At 37.9% G+C, this 25783-nt stretch overlaps 1 protein-coding gene across 2 annotated transcripts; it reads left to right on the top strand.

Annotated features, from left to right (window-relative positions):
* The first annotated feature begins 303 nt into the window (after positions 1-303).
* Positions 304-25535, top strand: slc26a5 (solute carrier family 26 member 5). 2 transcript variants are annotated; one of them, XM_083528952.1, is made up of 19 exons: positions 304-392; positions 6560-6760; positions 6990-7129; positions 8023-8133; positions 10893-11065; positions 11425-11589; positions 13483-13635; positions 13739-13821; positions 13912-14059; positions 15511-15624; positions 16709-16786; positions 20867-20962; positions 21082-21188; positions 21658-21727; positions 21825-21917; positions 22051-22176; positions 23457-23660; positions 24418-24472; positions 24659-25535. In XM_083528952.1, exons 2-19 carry the CDS (start codon positions 6609-6611, stop codon positions 24892-24894), a joined length of 2304 nt encoding a protein of 767 aa, XP_083385078.1. In that variant the 5' UTR covers positions 304-392; positions 6560-6608; the 3' UTR covers positions 24895-25535. The 2 variants fall into 2 exon arrangements, with proteins under 2 accessions (XP_083385078.1, XP_083385077.1); XM_083528951.1 differs by lacking the exon at positions 304-392 and adding an exon at positions 2903-3078.
* Positions 25536-25783: the final 248 nt, after the last annotated feature.

Raw genomic sequence — 25783 nt, 5'->3', positions numbered from 1 at the left:
GTGGGCGTGGTCTAGCCTGGGGTGGGTAACTAGGCAGAATTGACAGCCAGCCAATTGTCGTGTCGCTTCCGTTATTCGAACGCCACAAACGTCCCACGGTATAAATGCAAAGGAGAAACAGCGTCATTAGTACCTGAGTATAGGCGAGAAGGATGTTAGTTGGAAATACTACCGTCTAGGACGCGAATTGTTTGGTTTGGGACGCAGCCCGTAGAGCTGCAGGGGGCTGTGAATGAACACAAATTAAGTGCTGATTGGTTAATTGGTGCCATTAGTTGCGTTCAGTCACAACACAGACAACACGCCAAAAAGAGAGAGAAAAAAACGGGAGCAGATGCAGAATGAGTGTGCAGGGAGGAGCTGTGTGTGAGCATCAGGAACACAAACACTAGGTTTGATATGGCAGAAAATTAAAAGCCCTTATTTATCTGTGCCTGCAGTCAGGAAGTGGAGGGAGTGGGAGAGTGAGAAGGAGGGGGGAGTGTAAAGGGAGTGGGGGACAGTGGGAAAAATGGGGAGAGTGGGGGAAAAGTGTGAGTGTGTGTGGGGGGGGAGTAAGGGGTAATGTGGAAAGTGGGGAGAGTGGAGTCAGAGGGGGTAGTTAAAGGAGTGGGGACAGTGGGCAGAATGGGAGACTTGTTACAGTGGGCAGAGGGGGAGGAGTGGGGACAGTGGGAAACTGGGGACAGTCAGCAGAGTGGGAGACTTGGGACAGTGGGCAGAGGGGGAGGATTGGATACAGTGGGGACAGTGGGAAACTGGGGACAGTCAGCAGAGTGGGAAACTGGGGACAGTGGCCAGAATGGGAGACTTGGGACAGTGGGCATAGGGGAAGGAGTGGAGACAGTGGGGACAGTGGGAAACTGGGGACAGTCAGCAGAGTGGGAAACTGGGGACAGTCAGCAGCGTGTGAGACTGGGGACAGTGGGCAGAGTGGGGAACATGGGGACAGTAGATGCAGTTCGGACAGTGGGGACAATGTGGACAGTGAGGTCGGTTGTAACAGTAGTCAGTTCTAAAGCTCCCATCAGCAATAAGCTTAATTTACTGTTTACTTGCTCGCTAGCGCCCTCTGCCTTCTTGCACAAGAAGAGCACATTAATGAAGAATGCATCATGCAGAATTATACAGTGATGTTTGATATTTAACAAAGTACACTTACTTGAAAGAATGTCTTCCTTTCCACTTGTTAAAAAAATAAAAAATATAGCAGTGGTGTGATCAATGTGCATCAACTTAAAGAGGTTCTGGAATCTAATTTGGTCTGTGTGTTTATCTAGATCTATCTTAGATATTTTATATTTCTTTTAATAATATAGTTTTAAAGGAACTTTAAAGAAACAACGTTTCTTGAATTACTCATCCTGTGTCAGTCTTGTGTTCACCCAATGAAATGCTCCTGTAGTTCAGTACATATCTGCCCCACCCAAGTGGTCTTTTCTTGCTGTAGAACAGTTGTAACATGTGATGTTGGCAGCAAACATGTTATGTCAGTGTGTATTTGTTTATGTTTGTATGAAACTAAGGCTTCTTTCATTATCAGCTCTAACATGTGGTTCCTGTCCTTGTTAAAGTTGATCAGGTGTAGGTGAAGTTGGTGATGAGAAGAACTCGAGCTGATAAAAAGCCACTAGTTACTCTTTACTGTTCTCCATAAAGACTAGTTTGTCAGGTTACCGTTTACTACTGGCTGTCGTGGGAATCATTCGAAAATTTCAACACTGACTTCCTGTTGCAAAATGATGCCGTATGAATTAACAAACTTAGATTTCTATTGTGTTGACTTATATTGTTTTTCACAGAGGGGTAAATTATTGTTTATTGCAGTATTTCTATTGCATTATTGCACTTAAGTACATTTTTAGGGAAAATTGTACTTCACTACATTTTAATGTTTAATATATCACCTATTAATCCACTGCATTTTAGAAAAATATATGCCATTCTTAGCTACGTTGAATGAAACAGAACAGTTCTGTTTAGAATGTGTGGTGAAAGGTGGATGATAGCTTGGTGGTTTAGGCATTAGACTTTGGATCAGAAGCTCATGAGGCCAAACCAAGCTGCCACTCCTGGGCTCCTAAGCAAGGCTCGTAACCCCATAGCTGCTCAGTTGTATGAATGAGATTAGTGTAAATTGCTCTGGATAAGGGTGCCTGCAAATGCCATAAATAAAAAAGGCTTCTCTCGTTGTATGTCTGCACCTATAGAAAATGTTCTTCAGCATCAAGTATTAACATATAATTGTCACAGATCACTATTTTTTTCTAGAGAAATAAGAGCAATTGTACTTTTATAACATACTTTTATATTCATATTTAAGCAGGGTATTTGTACTTTTTGCTTGTGTACAGGAGGTTTTACATGCATGCAATTTCATGTGTAATTAAAAATAAATACTAATGTATGCTTATTTATGTTGAAGATGGTGTTTATTGGTGAATTTGAAGAATTTTTTGATTCTTATCCTTAGATAAAAAAAATTGCACCAACCCATCAAAAGTAAACGATTAGTACCTTTACTAGTCTTTTTTTTCCACCATGACACGTGCATGAGGTGTACCTATTATGCTTTCCTCTGAAAGGTGAGTATGTTCCAAATTTACATTACAATTTCTTTGTGGAATTAATATTCAGATTTTTAATTCCGATTTATTTGTTTTAATTTTACCAGAATTCTAGGTTGTAATGTAATGTAATGACGCTACCCGACCAACAGGGAGCGCTGTTGACGCGCCTTTATATTATTAGTGTGCACATGCATATCTGCATAAAACCTTATTTAGCATTTTACCTTCCACGTGCATAAAGTTAGATATTTTGTGCAAAAAAACAAACAAATAAAGGGTCACGACGATATGAGACCATGCTAGAGCACTTCCACACTTCACGCGTAGGCAATACTATACATCCCAGAATGCATTGCGCTGCGACTTGTGACGTTCCGGCACGTGTCTCGGCTTCCTGTAGTGAGGCTGCGCGGCGCTTAAAGGACGTGTGTGTGTGTTTGTTGATCAGTAACTCCAGGGACTTTAATTGCGCAGCTCGAAGATACATCCTTCAACGAGACTCGGACAGGTAGGATGGGAATCGGTTTTCTATGTCATTGCTTCATATGATCAGATCAGATCAGACCAGACCAGACCAGATCAGATCAGACCAGAGCACATTCTGGGTTTCTCCTGCGTTTGTAGTTGAGATGTTTTGCTCAGGAATCTCCATTCATGATCTTCTCTTTTCTTCTAAACTGAAATGAGAAAACGAATTAAGGACGTGTTGGTCGATCTGATCTAATTGCGTCTAATCTCACATGACCTTTCAATAAATTACACGATATTACATGCCATGACATTTTCTTTCTGATGTGTCATGAGTTCCTGTTCAAGCTTCTCATTCCTTCCCTAGTTTTTCCCCCCTCTTAATGTCGCTTTGCAGCAGAACATTCTCCAATAATCAGAGCTATCATTCTTCTTTTCTCTTCTTTATGAGCTTTTCACACTGAAAGGTCATCCCTGGGGTTTTTTTTGGCAGTGTATTCCTGGTCATATTTATAGGTTTGTTCCCTTCACAGTGAGAGATTTCTCATTTGTTTTTCATTGAAGTGGGAACAGGATAAAGCTGGAGGATGTGAGTTTTGGATTCTCTTAGAATAAAATCAAAAGGCAAAAAAAACTCCATTGCTTTGGTGTTTGCTTTTTCTCCAACACTGTGTGTGTGTGTACAGGTACATGAGGAATTAATCACTGCAGGTGTGCTGCTTTAGGTGAAAAATAACCAACAATCGAGTGATGGGGCATTTCTTCCTCTTTATGCAACAGTCTACTTTTTTAATCCATTTATTATTATATTTAACGTCTGAGAATCGAGTCGGTTCATGTTTACGTTATTGCAGCTATAAATGCTCCTTCCTTCACCCGCCTCTCTTTAGTCTTTCTCTTCAACTTCAAGATCAACAAAAACCATGCAATTTTTACAGTAATCTTTATTAATGTCATGTTATTATTATATCATATTAACATAATCCAGCTATATATAAACAAAAATTAAACACACTAATAAACATCTATCTATCTATCTATCTATCTATCTATCTATCTATCTATCTATCTATCTATCTATCTATCTATCTATCATCATCATCATAATAATAATACAATTAATAATACATATATAAAAATAATACATAATAAATATATGTATTATTAATAATTAATACTTTATTTGATATAATAATAATTAGTATTAATATATATTTTTTATTTATTTTCATACTTTTTATTTATTTATTTATTTATTTATTTATTTATTATTAATACTTTTTTCACTGGTTTATTGGATCTGGGCATTTCTAGCTTATTATAATTCACATGCTTATTTTATTCTTTACTTTCTTCCTTCTTTTTTACTATGCACTATTATTATTATTAATATCATTATATTTCCTATTGTTTTTTTTTGTGTGCTTGTGTGTGTGTGTGTGTGTGTGTGTGTGTTTATGTTTATTTCAGTTATGATTTAGTTTGTATTAAATTTCTGATTGTTTTAAGTTTTATACGCTGAAGCACATCCGGTTTTGTAAATAGAACAAAGGTGATTATATAAAGCATGCATTTACTTTTTTAATTGTTAAATATGGTTGTGCAAACTTTTGCTCTGTATAAAAGCTGACCAATTGGATGCACAGTTCAGGAAATTCATGTAGATTTCGAGATGATTTTGAAAAGAAAAAAAGTTTCTGTGGTGTCTTTAAACCTTGTCTGAAGGATTTTAGTGATGAAAATTATTATTGTGGTTATTGTTTTGTCTCATGGTTAAGAATTCAAGGTGACAGGATTTCTAAAAGTGTCTAAACTAGTCAGAAGTGCAGTCTCTTTAAACTACGTGTTAAAAGAAAAAAACGTTTTCTAACAAGTTTGTAGTTTAAATGTAATTAACAGGTATTTTTTATGTAAATAAATGTTTGTTTTCCCTAATAGAGACTTTTTGTTTAAGGTCAAATCTTTTGATCATTTAGGTTTTTAAAGGCGACAGTCAGGCCACGGTGATGATTATTTTTTTTTAATTAGGTAAGTTAATTTTGGAACAAAGCATCAGGTGAAAAAAAACAAGTAGCTGCAGAAAAAGCAACAAGTTTTTTTTAAAGCACAGTTGTAACTTGAGACTATACGATTGTTTGTTTTGAATCGAATGGGTCACATGACTGCACCCTGTAACTTATTATATATATATATTTTTTTAATATCTCAGTTTTCAGGTTTTAGTTCACACTTCTATTTCAAAATGGAGTTTAATATTTTGTTCACATAGGAAAGCTTTAATATTCGCTGCACAAGGACCATGTCTTGGTGAGAATAGGAGAAAATTTTTTGTGTTTTAAGGTGTTTTTTCAAAACTTTTGTAAGATATTTTGTGATGGAAAGGGATAATGTCTATGTGCTAGGCGAATACTGTAAATAAATACGTTATCTTTGAGTTCATGTACTGTTTTTAAAAAAAAATGTATTGTTGAAACCTGGCAACCCTGAGTCTTATCATAAAATGTAAGAAACATGGCCTCGACCAAACCCCGACATCTGCAGCATTTTAGAACGAACCTGTTTTTTTTTTTTTTTAGTTGTAAAAATGATCAAATTGATCGAATATCGTTAATAAACTATTACATTATTAATGCTTATTCATTCTTATTTCAAGCAAATTCTTCTAATGATAAATGTCAGTTTTGCAAATTTCTGTTTAATGAAATAATCTTAAATTGTGTTTATTGTAAACTTGTATAAAAGAAAAAGGAAAATCTGATTATTTCCTTGTGTTGTAGTTTTGCTGTATCATCGTATTTCAGTATCGCTGTATAGTTGTGTCACAGTATTGTATTGCAGTATCTTACTTTATCGTTGTATTAAAGTATTGTCATATTGTCATATTGCAGTATTGCTATATTGTTATATCTGTATCATCATGTCGCTTTATCGTTGTATCATAGTATTGTAGTATTGCTGTATCATATTGCGATATCGTCGTATTGCAGTATCGCTGTTTTTCATTGCCGTGTCAATGTATTATAGTATTGCTGTATCGTTGTATCAGGGTATTGTTGAATTGCTGTATCACTGTATTGCTCTATCATAGTATCGCTTTATTGTAGAATGACTGACTTTTCCGGCTCTCTGTAGTATCGCTGTATTGCAGCATCAATGTATCGTAGCATCGTTGTATTGCAGTTTCGCTGTATTGCTGTACCGTGGTATCGCAGTATTTTAGAATGAATGACGAAGATTTATCATCGTATTATCATCAAAGTATCAAAATTCCTTCAAGACATTTCTGTGCTACTCGATACGCATCATTGTATTGCATTCAAATGTACTGTAACATTGCTGTACAGTGGCTATACCAGTTTCTGTGTGTGTGTGTATGTGTGTGTTGGTGGTGAGAGACAATCATAAACAGGTCATGTCAAATCACTCGTTTTGTTGTTTCCTGTTTTTTGCTAAATTTATTCATGTAGTGTTCTGTAAAAGCTTGCATCATGATAAAAATTGTATTTCTATATTTAAAATAGAAAGAAGTTGAGAGGGTGGGCTGCGTGTCATGCTCGTTGTGCTTGTGTTATGGACCCTGTAAACAGCGATGTTCAGCCTCACCCTGCTCTGGTGTACCGACTTGAGAGACCCGTGCTCAGTGAAGAACAAATCGACACACAGCTGCATAAGAAAGAACGGACGCTCAAGCCCGTGAGGCGGAGACTAGCCGAACACTGCCGGTAATACGAACTCGAATTAGTCGTAATTACTGTTCTTTAAATGTGTGTGTTTTTGAAGGTGTGCTGTAATTATACCAAAGCAACACTTTCATTCTGTAATTATAGTTTTTCAAATAAAAAGTATAGTTCAGTCTAGGTAATCCCCCCTACACACACACACACACACACACACACACACACACACACACACACAGACACACCTCAATTCTATTTAATTTTTTTACTTCAGCTGTTCATCTGAAAAGGCCAAATCTGCCATATTTGGTTTCCTGCCCATCTTATCATGGCTGCCGTCTTATCCAGTGAAGCAGTATCTGTTTGGAGATATTGTTTCGGGTCTCAGCACCGGAGTCATGCAGCTGCCTCAAGGTTGGGATCTTGTTCATGTGACCGGCGTGTTTGTACAGTAACGTTGCTTTTGATTCATTTCAGAACTCTTGCTCACTCCACCTGTCTGTCTCATTCACTCTGTATTTCTGTCTCACTCACTTTCTCTGTCTCACCCTCTCTCTTTTTAACTCGCTCTCTGTCTCGCTCACTTTCTCTGTCTCGCCCACTCTGTCTTTCTCTCTCGTCCACTTTCTCTGTCTCGCTCATTTTCTGCCTTTCTGTCTCACCCACTTTTTCTGTCTTTCTCGGTCTTTCTCTCTCTCTCTCTCACCTACTTTCTCTGTCACGCTCACACTCTGTCTTTCTGTCTCACCCACTCTCTCTGTCTCACCCACTCTCTCTGTCTCGCTCACTCTGTGTTTCTCTGTCTCACTCCCTCTGCCTCACTCTGTCTTTTTGTGTCTCACTGTCTCGCTTTGTTTCCCACTTTTACTGTCTCACTCTGCCACTGTCTTGCTCTTTCTTGCTCTGTTTCTTTTTTATTCCTCTGTCTATCTTGTTTTCACTTGATTTCCCTTGCTTTCTATTGTCTTGCTATTTTTTCTGCCTTACTCACTTTTTCAGTTTTTTTTTTATCTTCATCTCTCTCTATTTTGCTCTCTCTCACTTTCTGTCTCTTTGTGTCTCTTGCCGTTTGCCCTCTGTCACTTTATCCTTCTTAATATTCAATTTCAAATTTCAAATTCTTTATTGTTTTGACATTTTACATACAGTTTTGCCAAAGCCTCAATAAAAACAGGGAGGAAAAAAAAAGCAAAACAATACTGAAAATAAAAATAATACTTTATTTATTCTCTCTCTCTCTCTCTCTCTCTCTCTCTCTCTCTCTCTCTCTCTCTCTTTATTTATTTTATCTTTCTATTTCTTTGCAGGTCTTGCCTATGCGATGTTAGCTGCTGTTCCTCCAGTTTATGGCCTGTACTCGTCCTTCTATCCTGTTTTCCTCTACACGTTCTTTGGCACCTCCAGACACATATCAATAGGTGGGTTTCTCACACAGCTTGGGGTCAGGGGAGGCCTAGTTTATCCCTACAGACTGAGGCCAGAAACTTAGACTCTAGACCAATTGATCTGCCTATTGGATTGCTGTGCATGCTTACTTACCTTTAGTTTCACAACAATAGTAATTATTCAGATCCATTTTTCACATACAAGACAATTAAATAAAATGGTGAAAAAAAATGGGACCACTTTTGTTATCACAGCAACCGTTTTTGGATGGTTTTATTCTCTGAGATTTGGGTTTAGTTTTTGGTTATGTCACGGGAAGACGTCATCCCGGCGGTTTAAGTTTCCGTTTAGCGGAATTTCGTATTTGCAATATTGTATTTTTCTATGTAATAGCCTTGATCTAGAAGCTATTTATTTATTTTCAGGTTTTTAGGTTACAGCTGCATTTCCTCACAGCTGGATTAGTGTGCAAACGTTCAGGCCACATGTGTGTCAAGTTTCATTTTTCTCGAGTGTTACTGTGGCGCTGAGGCTAAAGGGCTGATAAGCTCTCCCTGTGAGGAAGATAAACACAACCGTCCCTCTTCAAAGGACTCGAGCAAAGATCTTCTGTATCTGGATTTCAGCAAAATGGTCACGGATAGTAGTAATCATTCCAGTGAGATATTTTAGATATTGTTTTTTCAGTGATGTTGAGAAAGAAAGGGCATTTTAATCTTCTCGAGACTTACTCTAATAGTCAGTGAAGGCTTGAGGCGCTTGAGGTTTTGTTGTTCTGATGATGAAAGAATAGGGTAGAATAACTTACAGGTTCAGGATAGTAGTGAGAAAATCTGTCCATCAGAGATTTTCTTCAGCTTGATATCTAAAAATCGGGTGCTCAGATCTTCTGAGGGTTTCTATTAAATGATCCTCAAATCCAGCATATGAACTATGTACATTGTGAAGTAAATCCAAATTCTTGATTCTTGACCAGAGTCCTTATTATTATTATTATTAGTAGTAGTAGTAGTAGTAGTAGTTGTGAAAGAAGCTTTACAGAATGTAAGAATTATAGATTCTATATTTGGGTGACACCAAAAGTGTGATTATAAATCATTAAAGCATCAAAATATTAGATGATGTTATTATTTATATACCAGGCCATTGGTGGAATCTGATTGGGCTGAAGGGGTTGATTAATTTTCCACAGCAGCATATTTCCCGTGACCGTAATCCAGGTGCACATCCCAGGTTTATATGAACACACTCGTTCTAATATGTTACCGTAGTAACAGATCTAGATTTAATTTATGAAATGAATATTCATTAAGTATTCATTATTTTATTTCCTATTTTTGAAAGGAGCCTCCAGTGTCGGTGTTATTTAACAGGGATAATACTTAAAGTTTTTCCGACATATAAACGGGTAGGATGTGCCGTAAGCAGAAATTGTCGCAAACTGCATTGGCAGCAGAAGATCAAATCGTTCAGGATGTGGTTTAGGTTTGTCACATTAACTCCATTTCAACAACAATGAATTTCATTCCTTAAATATCTCCCAGAGGCAATAGAAAACATTTACTTTACATTTATGGCGTTTGGCAGACCTGTTTATCCTGAGTGACTTCCAAAAATGTTTTGAAAAAAAAAACATTCTGATTATCATCACAGACTTTGAATATCACCTGTCTCAATCTCTGTAGGAAATAATACATTTTAAAAGCAGGTTAGAGGTGAAGAGGTATTTTTTAGAGGTTCTTTGAAGTCTGCTAGTGACTGAGCTTTTTTGACAACAAAGGAAAGTCCGTTTCACCTTCTTGGTGCCAGAACAGCAAAGAGTCTTGAAGCATGTCTTCCTTGAACCCTGAGAGTTGGTGAGGTTACCATCATGCAGTGGTTATTGAGGGAACATGGCGTAAATCAGGATGAGGTAAGAGCTGTAAGGTAGAAAGGGTTTGGCCCATCAAGGTGAGCATCAGTGTTTATAAATCTGATCTAGAAGCTACAGTAAGTCAGTAAAGTGATGTGACACACCCTCCAGAAAAAAAAAAAACGAGTAAATGCCTTTTACAGACTCCACCCAAGTACTCAGTTTGTTCATCTTATCACTTTAACCATCTGTCACAATGACTTAGCACTTCCTCTCCTACACACCTGTACGTAGCGTAGCGTCAATGTAGCCTTTATGTTCATGACTCACAATGAGTCAGTAAACTGAACAGAATCACCTCAGTATATATTATTTTTATTTTATTTTTTATTTCTGTAAGAATAATGTTGTTTTTCTTTTATTTATTTCAAGTCTGCACTATGTCAAACATAAAGCTGTAATTTTTTACTGACAAGTTCTGGACAGAGTTTAAACTTTTAGATTCTCTGTTTAAAAAAAAAAAGCAGGAAACTGAAATGACTGATCTTGTGATTTAAGAAATATCTGGCAAACCGAGATCCTGGTGTAAAATGGCTATGAATGCACTAAACTTCGCGTAAACATTTATGCAACATATTGAGGTGTGTATACAGCCCACAGCGAGTTATGTGAAGAATCTGGCAAAATTGAAATGTAAAACAAATTATAAAATGAAAAAAATATTAACAACTAATAATAATTTTTATTTTTTTTTTAAAGATGCAAAGCATGCAACTAATAAATGGATAAAAAGTAACATTTTCTATTCTTTAATAAATAAAATATTAATCTTTGCAGATCGCTGTGGTGTCAGAGTACGTCCACTTGACATTGCTTGATTTTTATTTTTTTTGTACTTGCTATTCTATATGCACGTTGTTGTTTCGTCTGATTCTACAGGCACGTTCGCTGTGATTAGTCTGATGGTCGGAAGTGTGGTGGTAAGAGAAGCACCGGACTCCATGTTTATTCTGAATGGGACGAATGGAACGGAGATTATCGATGTGGCGGCTCGAGATGCCCGGAGAGTCCAAGTGGCCGTAGCTGTCACTACACTCATGGGGCTTATTCAGGTACACGTCAGCACCGTAGTTTCTGCCCCTTTGTCCAAACTGACAAACAGTGTATGAGAATAATAATAATAATAATAATAATAAATAAATAAATACAAATCCCTACAATTACAATAGGGTTTCTGCACTACGTGGTTGGACCTCTAATAAACAAAAAAGTCCAACCAATGTAAATAAATTAAGGCACTATACACATATAGTGTGTGTGTTTTGGTTTCTGGTGGAAAAAAAGATATTTACATTTTTGATGAATGTGAATTTAATGATGAAGATTAGAAAATGCTTACTGATTATAATTATATTATTCAATCACGACACTCTCTTGTCTCTTTCTTTGATTTCTTTTTTTTTTTCTCCAGCTGGTACTCGGTGTGCTGAGGTTTGGCTTCGTGGCAATTTATCTGACCGAGCCGTTAGTGCGAGGCTTCACCACGGCCGCTGCAGTGCACGTGTTTGTCTCTCAGCTAAAATACTTGTTCGGGGTTAAAACTCAGCGCTACAGCGGGCTGTTATCTGTCATCTACGTGAGTGAATTTCACAAAACACATACAATCTGTTCCTGTTATGAGTTCTTTAACATGTCCTGCTGCTCAATTACTCAATTACTGTTGATTTTGGCTTAATTTTTTTTTTTGCATTGTGTTTGCACATGGGCACAAGGTCACGGTGAAACCTGATATCTGCGTCACGAAAACGCACGCACACATACACATAAACAGTAATCTAATGCTTTACAACATTATAATCCAATCTTCTGCTCTTCTGCATTGTCTCAGAATTGTTCGAATTATTTTAAATACTGTGTGTGTGTGTGTGTGTGTGTGTGTGTGTGTGTGTATGTATATGTGTGTATATATATATATATATATATATATATATATATATATATATATATATATATATATATATATATATATATATATATATATATATATATATATAATAGTTGGTAGGACCAGATCACATACCAGTAGAAGAATGGAGATGTTCAGGAGAGATGGCAGTGGAGTTTTTACCCAGATTGTTTGAAACAATTTTGAAATGTGAGAGAATGCCTGAGGAATGGAGATGGAGTTTGCTGGTACCGGTTTTTAAGAATAAGGGAGATGTGCAGACCTGCAATAACTACAGGGGAATTAAGTTGATAAGCCACACCATGAAGTTATGGGAAAGAGTAGTGGAAGCCAGGCTGAGAGAAGAGGTGACCATCTGTGAGCAACAGTATAGTTTCATGCCGAGGAAGAGCCTTATAGACACAATGTTTGCTTTGAGAATGTTGATTGAGAAGTATAAAGAACGTCAGAAGGAGTTGCATTGTGTGTTTGTGGATTTGGAGAAAGCGTACGACAGGGTGGAGAGAGGAGTTGTGGTGTTGTATGAGGAAGCCAGGTGTGTGCGAGAGGTATGTGAGGGTGGTGCAGGACATGTACGAGGACAGCGTGACAGCAGTGAAGTGTGCAGTAGGAACGACAGACTGGTTCAAGGTGGAGGTGAGACGGCATCAAGGATCGGCTCTGAGCCCTTTCCTGTTTGCAGTGGTGATGGACAGGTTGACGGACAAGGTCAGACAGGAGTCTCCATGGACTATGATGTTTGCGGATGATATTGTGATTTGTGGTGTGAGTAGGGAGCTGGTTGAGAAGAGCCTGGAGAGCTGGAGATATGTGCTGGAGAGAAGGGGAATGAAAGTCAGTAGGAGTAAGACAGAGTACATGTGTGTGAATGAAAAGGAGAGCAGTGGAGTGATGCGGTTGCAGGGAGAAGAGGTGGTGAAGTTGGATGAGTTTAGGTATTTGGGGTCAACAGTGCAAAGTAATGGAGAGTGTGTTAGAGAAGTAAAAAAAAGAGTACAGGCAGGGTGAAGTGGGTGTAGAAGAGTGATAGCAGGAGTGATTTGTAATAGAAGGGTATCTACAAGGGTGAAAGGGAAAGTTTATAGGACCGTGGTGAAACCTGCGATGGTGTATGGTTTAGAGACAGTGGTATTGACTAAAAGACAGGAGGTGGAGTTGGAGGTAGCAGAGCTGAAGATGTTGAGGTTTTCGTTGGGAGTGACGACGATGATCAGGATTAGAAATGTTTATTAGAGGGCCATGCATGTAGGATGTTTTGGGGACAAAGTGAGAGAGGCGCTATTGAGATGGTTTGGACATGTGCAGAGGAGGGACATGGGGTAAATCGGTAGGAAAATGCTGAGGATTGAGCTGCTAGGAAGGAGGAAAAGAGGAAGGCTAAGGAGGAGGTTTATGGATGTGGTGAGGGAAGACATGCAGGTAGTTGGTTTGAAAGAGGCAGATGTAGAGGACTTGGCAGTATGGAGACGGATGATCCGCTGTGGTGACCCCTAATGGGAGCAGCCAAAATAAGAAGGTTTTATTTGTCCAGATTTTTCTCTGATTTTTATGTTCTGTGTGCAGAGTCTCATCGCTGTGTTTAAACACATTGACAGCACTAATGTCAGTACGCTCATCTTGGGATTGGTGTGTATCGTGTTCCTGTATGGCGTGAAGGATATAAACGAGCGTTTTAAAAAGAAGCTGCCCATCCCCATTCCTGGAGAAATCATTGTGGTAATGTTGCCTTGTTTAAGCTAACCTGATGCTGTATTTATACAGTATGTTAAAGTGTAGGTGTATATGGAGCTTCACACTTAATTTATGTGTGGATTTGCAGGTAATCGTCTCGACGGGGATTTCATACGGCATGGCTCTTTCTGAGAATTATAAGGTGGATATTGTAGGAGAAATCCCTACAGGGTGAGTCTGAGTGCTCAGAGGCAGAGTCTTTGTGTTGCACTGTATAATACAATTCTAATAGGACATTTCTTTCTTTCTCTTTTTTTTTAGACTTCAAGCGCCAGCTCTCCCAGATTTCAGTCTCTTCCCCAACGTGCTCATGGACGCTGTAGCTGCGGCTGTGGTGGGATTCTCTATCGGGATCTCCTTGGCTAAAATATTTGCTCTTAAATATAACTACAGTGTGGACGGAAACCAGGTGACTAAACACTTCCTGTCTGTGATGCGTAGCTTGAATAAGACACTAATGACTCGTCAAACACAAGAATCATGTGAATTCTTCTTTTTCTTTTAGCTGCTCCCAATAGGGGTCGCCACAGTGGCTCATCCGTCTCCATACTACTCTGTCTCACTACTCTGTCTCCCTTTCACTCTTGCAGATGCTCTTCTATCACAAATCACTCCTGACACTCTTCTCCACCCACTTTTACCCTGTCTGCACTCTTTTCTTCACTTTTCTAACACACTCATCATTACTTTGCACTGTTCACCCCAGGTACCTGATCTCCTCCACCTTCTCCACCTCTTCTCCCTGCAACCGCACCACTCCACTGCTCTCCCTCTCATTCACACACTCATTCTTGTACTTTGTCTTACTCCTACTGACTTTCAATTCCCGTCTCTCCAGCATGTACCTCCACCTCTCCAGGCTCTTCTTAACCTGCTCCCAACTCTCACCACAAATCACAATATCATTCATATCATCCAATATCACCACTTCCTGCTTCACCATCTCCACATCATCCAACCTTCTTAACACACTCTTTCACTAGTCAACACATTTCCATCTGCATTCTTTATTGCTCTAACTTGCAGCACATCCTTCCCAGCTCTGTCCCTCTGCTCGCTTTGCTACAAATCCTTTTCTCCTTCCTTAGTGTCCAACTTCTCATACAGCTCCTCATATGCCTTTTCCTTGGCTTTTGCTGCATCACTCTTCACCTGCTGCAGCATCTCCTTGTGCTTCTGCCTACATTTCTTATCTTTCTCTTGATCCCAATTCTGTTTCGCCAACCTCTTTCTCCTTATGATTTCATGAGCATTATGTTAAATCCTGTACATGCATTTTGTTGTATTTCAATATGTTACCATAGCACTTTTGTAGAGATAACAGCATTGGCAGCTTTGGTGTCTTTTAGGCCGATTTTGCTGTTAATATGGCAGGTTAATTTATTTCCTGAACAAGTGCACCACTGATTAAGAGTTGCGTTCACATTCATACAAATTATGTCACGGGGTCAGTGAAACTGAACTCTGACCACCACCTTCAGGTCGTCCCTGGTACATTTGAGTGTAGATGCGTACGTGTTTTCTGAACATCCCATTCCAAATTTAATCAACATTTGCTCATATAATATATCTGGCAAGATGTTCCACTAGATTTTGGAGTGTGCTTGAGTTTAGTCAAGTCAAATCAAGTCAATATAGCTGTCGCAGTACCCTGATGCTCGAAATTTGTGCTAGCAGTTTTGGGAGGAACCACAAATGGCTGGAAAAGTCCCAATAATAAATAAAGGTGTCTCAATAATAAATAAAGGTATCTCAATCATTGTGTCCATTTTTTCCCCCGAGGTTTATAATGTTCTGAGTGGTTTTATAGCTGTCATTGAAACAGCAGTGATGTGATAAGGTTGTGATTTGTGACTACAGGAGCTGATTGCGCTCGGGTTGTGCAACTCTGTCAGTTCCTGTTTCCACACCTTCGCCGTCACCAGCTCGATGTCTCGCAGTCTGGTGCAGGAGAGCACGGGCGGAAAGACTCAGGTAACACATAAATACATACACAACGAATTTCTACACTACACACCGTGTACTTAAATACACTGAATCAAAATCCTTTAATTATTTGGTTGTAAGCAAAATGTGTTTATAAAACGGAGTGAAGAAGGATGAATCTTTTTAAACTCATTTACATCTTGTACCCCCATTATTATTCCATATTTCACAGAGCATCCTATGTACACTTGTATCTAATCTCTGCCCCAATGAATAAAATGGTCCAGTTTCTACTCTTCCACAATATTTTTAATATAAAAACATTTGTTCAATCATTATAGGATTATCATACGATTTAGAGTGTGATTAAATGTGTGATTTGGGTGGGATAGTTATACACTCTCTTTCCTGTCCATCACACTAGCCAATTATGTATGAGTAAGAGGGCAGATGGCTCTTTTCCATTTACATTTATGCCATTTGGCGGATGCGCTTATCCAGAGCTACTTGCAGTTATCTCAGTTATATAGTTAAGCTATTGAGACCTTGCTTAGGGAGCAGACAGTGGTAGCTTAGTAGTGCTGGGATTTGATCCCATGACCTTCCGATCAGAAGTCTAACATCTTATCCACTTAACTACCACTTTCCTGTTACCACTGTGTCTTATTCTGCCAATTGATTTAGTATGAGTTGGCATAGACGCAGCTGACTGATTAAGAATCTGATGATTAAGTAAATGTAATTCGTTACTTTCCATTTCTGAAATTAGTCTTATAAAAAACAGTTCGTTCTCAGTGTGTATCCGGATATGGTGGCGGTGACTGTTTCTTTCTACACAATAGTGCCTTGCTTTATTTTTTGCCTGACTTCGTATAAGATGTGGTGTGTGTGTGTGTGTGTGTGTGTGTGTGTGTGTGTGTGTTCGTTCATCTTGGTCATGTTGTCATAACAGTAGTTTAATTACTGTTGTAATAAATGTAAGATAAGCAAACATCCTGCAAGTCATAAATGTAAGATAAGCTAACTGCTGTTCTGTGTGTGTGTGTGTGTGTGTGTGTGTGTGTGTGTGTGTGTGTGTGTGTGTGTGTGTGTGTGTGTGTGTGTGTGTGTGTGTGTGTGTGTGTGTGTGTAGATTGCAGGCTTTTTGTCCTCCATGCTGGTCCTTCTGGTTATTTTGGCAGTCGGCTTTTTGTTCCAGCCTTTACCTCAGGTACATTTTGTATACCTTTTTAATAATTCATATAAATATAGAAATGATTTATTTCAGGTTCATTCTGTGTTTGAATTAATTCCTTATATGCTCCATTGCACATTATTTTTAGTCTCAGACATATGCAGTGTGCATATTCTCACTGGATATTTATGTTAGTCTCTGATTAGGTTACTAGATTACCCATACTGCACCACAGTGCATCTAGTGTTTGAAGAGCAATGTTATCTCACTGCCTTAATGTGTGTGTGTGTGTGTGTGTGTGTGTGTGTGTGTAAAAATGAATGTTTAGTTGATGTATTAATTCATTATTCTTTATGCATTATTTCTTTAGAGTTATTAGATGTATAAAAAAATTATATATATATATATATATTATATATACACAGTATATATATATATAAAATTATTATTTTTATTTATTTTATTTTTTTTTGGTCATGGTGAAGCGTTGACTTAAATTTCTTTTCAGAAAAACACAAAATAAAGTCCAGTGCTTTTCTTACCAATTTGAAGAATTAAGCAAGAAATGGCAAATTATACCATTTGACCACATTTATTTGTGTGCGTTTTTGAGACTATTTTTTGAGACTTATGCTAAAATACACACACTTAAAAAAAATTTGTGGTCAAATGTTGTACTTTGTTAACCATGATGTCTTTTTTTACTTACTTCTGATTATTCTGGAGGGAAAGGCTAATATATATATATATCTCATGGCTCACTGTGGGGGGGAGTGGTGGCTCCAGCGGTTAAGACGCTGGGTTACCGATCGGAAGGTCGGGGGTTCAAGCCCCGGTATCGCCAAGCTGCCACTCTTGGGCCCTTGAGAAAGGCCCTTAACCCTCTCTGCTCCAGGGGACCCTTACGAGAAAAATAAATCAAGGACCGTGACGTCGGAGCGACGTCACCACCTGCAGGAGGGACCGTAAGGGACCGGTGCTGAGAGGATTGGGCAGCAGTCGAAGGCGGGGGCATTGACAGCCCGATCCCTGGACACAGAGAAGCATCTGGGAAATCTGCTTAGACTGCTGCCCCCGTGACCCGAATTACGGATAAGCGGGAGAAGATGAAATGATGAAAAAAAAAAAATTGCTCACCGTGTGCTCCTAGTTTCCCTGCGCCACCCTGTGTGTGTGTGTGTGTGTGTGTGTGTGTGTTTACTCCCACTTTCTCCCACTTAGAAATAATGGAGGGGTCTGAAATTGTCATTGTAGGTGCCTGTCCACTGTGAGAGACATAATCTAAAAAAAATTAAATCCAGAAATCACAATACAGTGGAACCTCGGGTTACGAACGCCCCGGCATACGTATAATTCAGGTTACGAATCGCAGTACATCAAAATTTTTGCCCCTCGTTCTGAACAAAATTTCGGGATACGAACGTCGCGCACCAAAAAAAATCGCAGGCAAGTTGGTTCTTTTCGCCACCCACGCTCTCCCACGCAGCTCGTCGCATCAGTTAGCGTCCTGTGTACCTAGCGAGAGCATTGTCTCAGCGTTCGTGTTAACACTGTCTTTATTTCGTTAATATTCATTAATATTCTATAATATAAAATATAATAATATATAAATAATATAATATAATAAGATTCTCCTTCCAAACAATAACTCTCCCTCCTCCCCTTTTTACGAACGTCGTTTCCATCATGCCAGCAGCGAGTCTTCTTAAAGGTAAAGTACCCAGTAAAGATAATGTTTTCCTCTTGTATATGTTTTTATGATGGTATGATTTTTATATGGTATGATTACATTTTAAAAGTAAATAATATTAGTGTCAGGAATCCCCCCCCCCTCAATCAGTAAGAATCCAACTACTAACATGGCCAAGACCAAAGAGCTGTCCAAAGACACTAGAGACAAAATTGTACACCTCCACAAGGCTGGAAAGGGCTACGGGGAAATTGCCAAGCAGCTTAGTGAAAAAAGGTCCACTGTTGGAGCAATCATTAGAAAATGGAAGAAGCTAAACATGACTGTCAATCTCCCTCGGACTGGGGCTCCATGCAAGATCTCACCTCGTGGGGTCTCAATGATCCTAAGGAAGGTAAAAAATCAGCCCAGAACTACACAGGAGGAGCTGGTCAATGACCTGAAAAGAGCTGGGACCACCGTTTCCAAGGTTACTGTTGGTAATACACTAAGACGTCATGGTTTGAAATCATGCATGGCACGGAAGGTTCCCCTGCTTAAACCAGCACATGTCCAGGCACGTCTTAAGTTTGCCAATGACCATTTGGATGATCCAGAGGAGTCATGGGAGAAAGTCATGTGGTCAGATGAGACCAAAATAGAACTTTTGGGTCATAATTCCACTAAACGTGTTTGGAGGAAGAAGAATGATGAGTACCATCCCAAGAACATCATCCCTACTGTGAAGCATGGGGGTGGTAGCATCATGCTTTGGGGGTGTTTTTCTGCACATGGGACAGAGCGACTGCACTGTATTAAGGAGAGGATGACCGGGGCCATGTATTGCGAGATTTTGGGGAACAACCTCCTTCCCTCAGGTAGAGCATTGAAGATGGGTCGAGGCTGGGTCTTCCAACATGACAATGACCCGAAGCACACAGCCAGGATAACCAAGGAGTGGCTCTGTACGAAGCATATCAAGGTTCTGGCGTGGCCTAGCCAGTCTCCAGACCTAAACCCAATAGAGAATCTTTGGAGGGAGCTCAAACTCCGGTGTTTCTCAGCGACAGGCCAGAAACCTGACTGATCTAGAGAAGATCTGTGTGGAGGAGTGGGCCAAAATCCCTCCTGCAGTGTGTGCAAACCTGGTGAAAAACTACAGGAAACGTTTGACCTCTGTAATTGCAAACAAAGGCTCCTGTACCAAATATTAACATTGACTTTCTCAGGTGTTCAAATACTTATTTGCAGCTGTATCATACAAATAAATAGTTAAAAAATCATATATTGTGATTCCTGGATTTTTTTTCTTTTTTACAGTGGACATGCACCTACGATGACAATTTCAGACCCCTTCATTATTTCTAAGTGGGAGAACTTGCAAAATAGCAGGGTGTTTAAATACTTTTTTTTATATAATACTTTTATTTTTATATTTATATATATAAAAATATTTTTTTTTTGGTCATGGTGAAGCTTTGAGTTAAATTTCTTTCAGAAAAACACAAAATGAAGTCCAGTGCTTTTCTTACCTCGATATCAATTTGAAGAAATAAGCAAGAAATGGCAAAATATACCATTTGACCAACATTTGTGTGTGTTTTTGAGACTATTTTTCAGAATTACGCTAAAATACACACACTTAAAAACTTGTGGTCAAATGTTGTACTTTGTTAACCATGATGGCTTTTCTTACTTATTTCTTCTGATTATCCTGGAGGGAAAGGCTAATATATATATATATATATATATATATATATATATATATATATATATATATATATATATATATATATATATATATATACACACGACAGTTCGTAACATTAATTTGTTTGTACGTTGTTACTGTGTTCGTTATTGACTGCGCAATATAATAATGATGTAAGAGCTTTAAATACTCAAATAAACAATCAAATATACTAAAACAAATCGAAATAATATAAATTTTTTTTTAATTCACTTAAAGAAATTTATTAGTCCAGTGTGCATCATGTAGACTCGTTACGGTTCGAGTCTCCATTTGACATTTTTTGGACTCCAAACAAATTTGACTTTGAGGACAGGTTTGTTCGTATCCATGAAAATTCATAAATTAAATGTTCGTAATATAGGGCGCATGTGTAAATGTTTATATGTGCACCATGCGCAATCTGTGCACTTAAACAGCACGTGGCGTCAGTAAGTCTCTTCATGACAAAACTATCGGTATTTTTTTTTTTTTTTTTTTTTTTTTTTGCAAATATGCAATAGTTCCAGCAATCAACTATCGGTGCAAATTAATCGGCGAAACCGATGAATCGGTTGACCTTTAAAACATATGCACAAAAGATGCTCAAATCAACAGCTTTGTACACAAATGAAAAAGATGATTGAAAAGTATAAATGGAACTTCAATGTAATCTTTATTGTTTTGTCCATATTCTATCGCTTCTTTATTTCCTCAGACGGTGCTAGCTGCAGTCATCATGGTCAATCTGTTGGGAATGTTCAAACAGTTGAGAGATATTCCTGCTTTATGGAGAACCAGTAAGATTGAACTGGTGAGTTTTCAAGCTTATGACCTTATACAGCTTTCGTGTTCTCTTTGTTGTTTGCTCTTTTACATTTAAACACCGTGTGTGTATGTGTGTGTGTGTGTGTGTTATTATCCTCTTCCAAGGCGATTTGGGTGATTGCGTTTCTGGCGTCTGTTCTGCTGGGGTTGGATTACGGCCTCCTGGTGGCTGTTACATTTGCTATACTTACAGTCATCTACAGAACACAAAGGTAAGAAGCATTTCATCCTCCAGTCTATAAACCTGTCTGATGTAGTGTATGAGAAAATATCCCGTCCAATATGCGATTATAGAAACCATTCTATAATTAATGAGTTTTTCCAGCTAGTTAAAAAGGCTTTCGATGCGAAAACGAGTCATAATTCAATCAAATTGAAGTTTTCATTTCGCAGGGTTGTGGAGTAATTGTGGCTTAATTATAAGCAGTCTTATTTCTTCTTTACATATAAATGTATTCAAAGTAATGATTATAAAATATAATTTATATCCGAATCCGAATTTTTTCGATAAAATTAGATTTAAATACGCATAAAACTCTTAGCGAGATTTACACTTCTGTTCAGTTTACATGTTTTCATAGCCTCAATGTTTTTCCGTTCCTGAGGTAACCGTCTGTAATACAATTTTTTTCAAATTGTTTTCTCTAACTGCGTTTTTTTTTTTTTTTTTCTTTTTTCCAGCCCTAAAAGTGTTATTCTCGGGCAAATCTCCGACACTGGACTTTACTTTGACACTGAGGAATATGAAGAGGTACCAAGTCTTTAAGAAATTTTAGTTTTGCTTTAATGTGCATTGTAAAAGTAATGTCATTTCTTTTAACCTGTTGTCCATATCGATTTTTCTCCAGGCTACAGAATGTGCAGGAATCAAGATTTTCCGCTCTAATTGTTCAATTTACTTTGCGAACAGTGAACACTACGTAAACCGTCTCAAACAAAAAGTAAGAATAAAAAAACATCCTCAATCACACATTTACAAAATATTAAGTGGAGTAGCAGAACATCCAATAAAAAAATATTGTTATTAAGTTTGGATTTTGGAAATTTCTTAATGAAATCCGTTCTTTATTCCAGACGGGAGTAAATCCTGCACAGCTGCTGGCTGAGAGAAAATCCCTGCAGAAGCGTTTAAAAAAGACTGAAAACAAGAAAAAGTCCCATCAAAGTCCTGAGAAGATGAAGAGAGCAGTAGTTAAACTGGTACACACACACACACACACACACACACACACATGTCTCCGTCTCTCTCTCTCTCTCTCTCTCTCTGTGTACTATACACACATGTCTCCCACTCTATTCTATTCTACTCTGTATTGTACACTCTCCTCTCTATTATACTCTTTATTCTATTCTACTCCATATTCTACACTCTCCTCTATTATACTTTTATTTTATTCTACTCCATATTCTACACTCTCCTCTATTATACTCTTTATTCTATTCTACTCCATATTCTACACTCTCCTCTATTCTACTCTGTATTCTACACTCTCCTCTCTATTATACTCTTTATTCTATTCTACTCCATATTCTACACTTTCCTCTATTCTACACTCTCCTCTCTATTATACTCTTTATTCTATTCTACTCCATATTCTACACTCTCCTCTATTATACTTTTATTCTATTCTACTCCATATTCTACACTCTCCTCTATTCTACACTCTCCTCTATTCTACACTCTCCTCTCTATTATACTCTTTATTCTATTCTACTCCATATTCTACTCCATATTCTACACTCTCCTCTATTCTACTCCATATTCTACACTCTCCTCTATTCTACACTCTCCTCTATTCTACTACATATTCTACAGCCTCCTCTATTCTACTCTGTATTCTACACTCTCCATTCTATTATACTCTTTATTCTATTCTACTCCATATTCTACACTCTCCACTATTCTACTCTTTATTCTATTCTACTCCATATTCTACACTCTCCTCTATTATACTCTTATTCTAATCTATATTCTACACTCTCCTCTATTATACTCTACTCTACTTTAATGTTTTACTTTTTTGAACCTACTCTACAATTCTCTCCACTCTTTCTCCTCGTTTTGCTTTCTGCTGTACTCTCCACTGTACGTTTTCTGCTTTGTTCTACTTTACCCTCCACTCTTTTCTACCCTACTCTAATCTGCTGTACTATCTACTTTGTTCTAACCTCCTCTACTCTACCTTACTCTAATCTGCTCTATTTAACACACTTCTATTCACTCTATTATACTTTATCATCCCTTTTTATTCTATTCCACACAAATTTTTTTCTTTCTTCACTGTATTGTACACTCTTCTCTTTTCTTTACTATTTGTTTTTTCTTTACTCTACTCTGGTTTTTCTCTGTCCCATATTTTTTTCTTCCACCTCTACTCAGTTTTATTCTTCTCTCCTGCTTTACTCAACAAAGAAATAAAACCACTCTCCAATGTGTGCGAATTCTATAGTGCGTATGCTGCTTGTGTGTTTGCTGTCAGGATATGGAGTTAGGCTTCAGTCACGAAGTGGTGGACGAAGATGAGACACAAGTGGAATCGCACATTAATGGACAAATCGTTAAGGCCGAGTCTGACTCAGAGGAGCGTCGCTTCCTCCAGCCGCTCTCTCCCATCCACTCTATCATCCTGGACTTAAGTTCTGTCAACTTCATAGACTCTGTCGGAGCCAAAGCTTTTAAATCTGTAAGTTAACACTTTACATGCATTTTTGCCATAGGTGCAGGATAATAATGATTTATACAGCAGGAATGTTGAACTCTGGACTCTGATTGGTCAGACAAAAGTGTTCTTATTAATGCAATTGTTTATATTACATAATACTTTATCGTTTCTATAGTAACCGGTCATTCACACAGAACACGATAAAGTTTTTTTTTGTTAATAAATGTTTATTTAAGGAAGGAGTCTAAGGAATTTTAGATAAAGCTGTAATGCTACTTTTTTGATATCTGGGGTCATGGTAGCTCAAAGGTTGGGGGTTCAAGCTCTGTGCTCCAGTGGTGCTGTATCATGGCTCACCCTGTGCTCTGACCTCAGCTTCATCACAATTTTACTGTGCTGTAATGTACATGTAACAAGGGAAAAGCCCCCTTCAACTTCAGGAGTGTTTTTTTTGTCTTATTCTTCATCGAGGCTGGTCAGGGAATGCGTGTTTAAAGCTGCTGTACCATAAGCGAGAACTGGAACTAACTTGTCATATACCACTAACAGGAAAAACTACGATGCTTCAGTCTGTAATGAGTAAAAGCGTATAATTGGAAAATTGTCCTCGTACAAGAAGAATAAACACATCAAGAATGTACTGCTGAAGGAAAATCATCAAGCAATTCCGTTTATCTTCCTGTAACAACTTGATGGACAGTTTTTTTTTATTATTATTTCTTATGTGAAAAGAAAGACTCTCAGTGTTGTGTAAGTGAAGGTGTTTTTTTTTTTGCAGGTTATTAAGGAGTTTGCAGCCATAGATGTAAAAATTGTACTTGCTGGATGTAGCCGTAAGTACTCTTATCTATCTATCTATCTATCTATCTATCTATCTATCTATCTATCTATCTATCTATCTGTCTGTCTGTCTGTCTGTCTGTCTGTCTGTCTGTCTGTCTGTCTGTCTGTCTGTCTGTCTGTCTAAATATACAAAAATAGAATGTACTAACTGTGTTTGTGTGTGTGATGTTGGGCAGGAAATCTACTGTCTGATCTCAGGGCTCTGCAGTTCTTTAGCGCTCCCGTGACCCTGGACATCATCTTTCCCACTGTTCATGATGCTGTACTGCACTGCCAACACACAAGGACGCACACCTCTGCCCCCAGCATCGCCCCCAGCCCTGCCCAAGGATCCACTCCCACCGTGCCGTCCAGTGACCACACAGGAAACAAGAGATGCTGTTCTAAAGCGTGTCAGAATGATGAGTTTTGAATGATGAGCCGTTAGAGGCAAAAAAATAAGGAACCAGACCTCATGCACTTTTACCTGTAACATCTCCTGCCTTTAAACTGAAACACGTGTCTGCGCGGGGATCATGTGAGTAAAACACTGAACGCGGTTACACACGCGACCATGACTCTCATTCATGCCTCGTTAACAATCCATCACGTTTTTTTGTGTAGTGTATATATTTTTTTCATTCTGCTGAACACACTTTGTTCAAGTTTTACAATTTTTTGTACATTATTAACTGATTTAAAATGTGACCAACAAACAAACAAAAAGGACTTCCTAATAAATTTAATTTTTCACAGATGTTTTAAAAATTTTTATTTAAATGGGGGGGGTCCTGTTTGCTAGTCTTTTTGGTGATATTTTATTTTATTGATCAAACAATGTGTATTATAAACAAATGATTATAAATGATTGATTATTAAAATGTGACCACGAGAAACGAATCAATGAAAGCATGAATAACATTTAAAATAAAGATGAATTGATTAGATGTATTATTTGATTAAATTACAATCAACAACATAGCATTGAAATGAATCAGTAAATAAACGTTGACTTCAATAACTAAGCAAATCTATTAGTGATAAAAAAAAATAAAAAAAAAAGAGAAAAGAAAATATATATATAACTAATTCCCTCATTCGTCACAGTTTTGCTCTGTCCAATCAGGTTGCAAGATTGAGGTTATACGAGGAAAACCAAACATCATGTTGAATACATTTTTACTGAGAATAATAAAAATAATCTAGAATAGCAAGAACGCTAAACTAGAAATCTAGACACTAGGAGGACTGAATAAAGAGCGTTGCTATAGTTTCAGAGCACTTTATTCTTGAAACCATAAAAAAACAATTACACCCATTAA

Source organism: Silurus aristotelis (assembly GCF_946808225.1).
Source record: "Silurus aristotelis genome assembly, chromosome: 24".
NCBI classification, from domain to species: domain Eukaryota; kingdom Metazoa; phylum Chordata; class Actinopteri; order Siluriformes; family Siluridae; genus Silurus; species Silurus aristotelis.
Note: the sequence above shows the minus strand (reverse complement) of the source record. Positions and strands in the feature narration are given on the sequence as shown.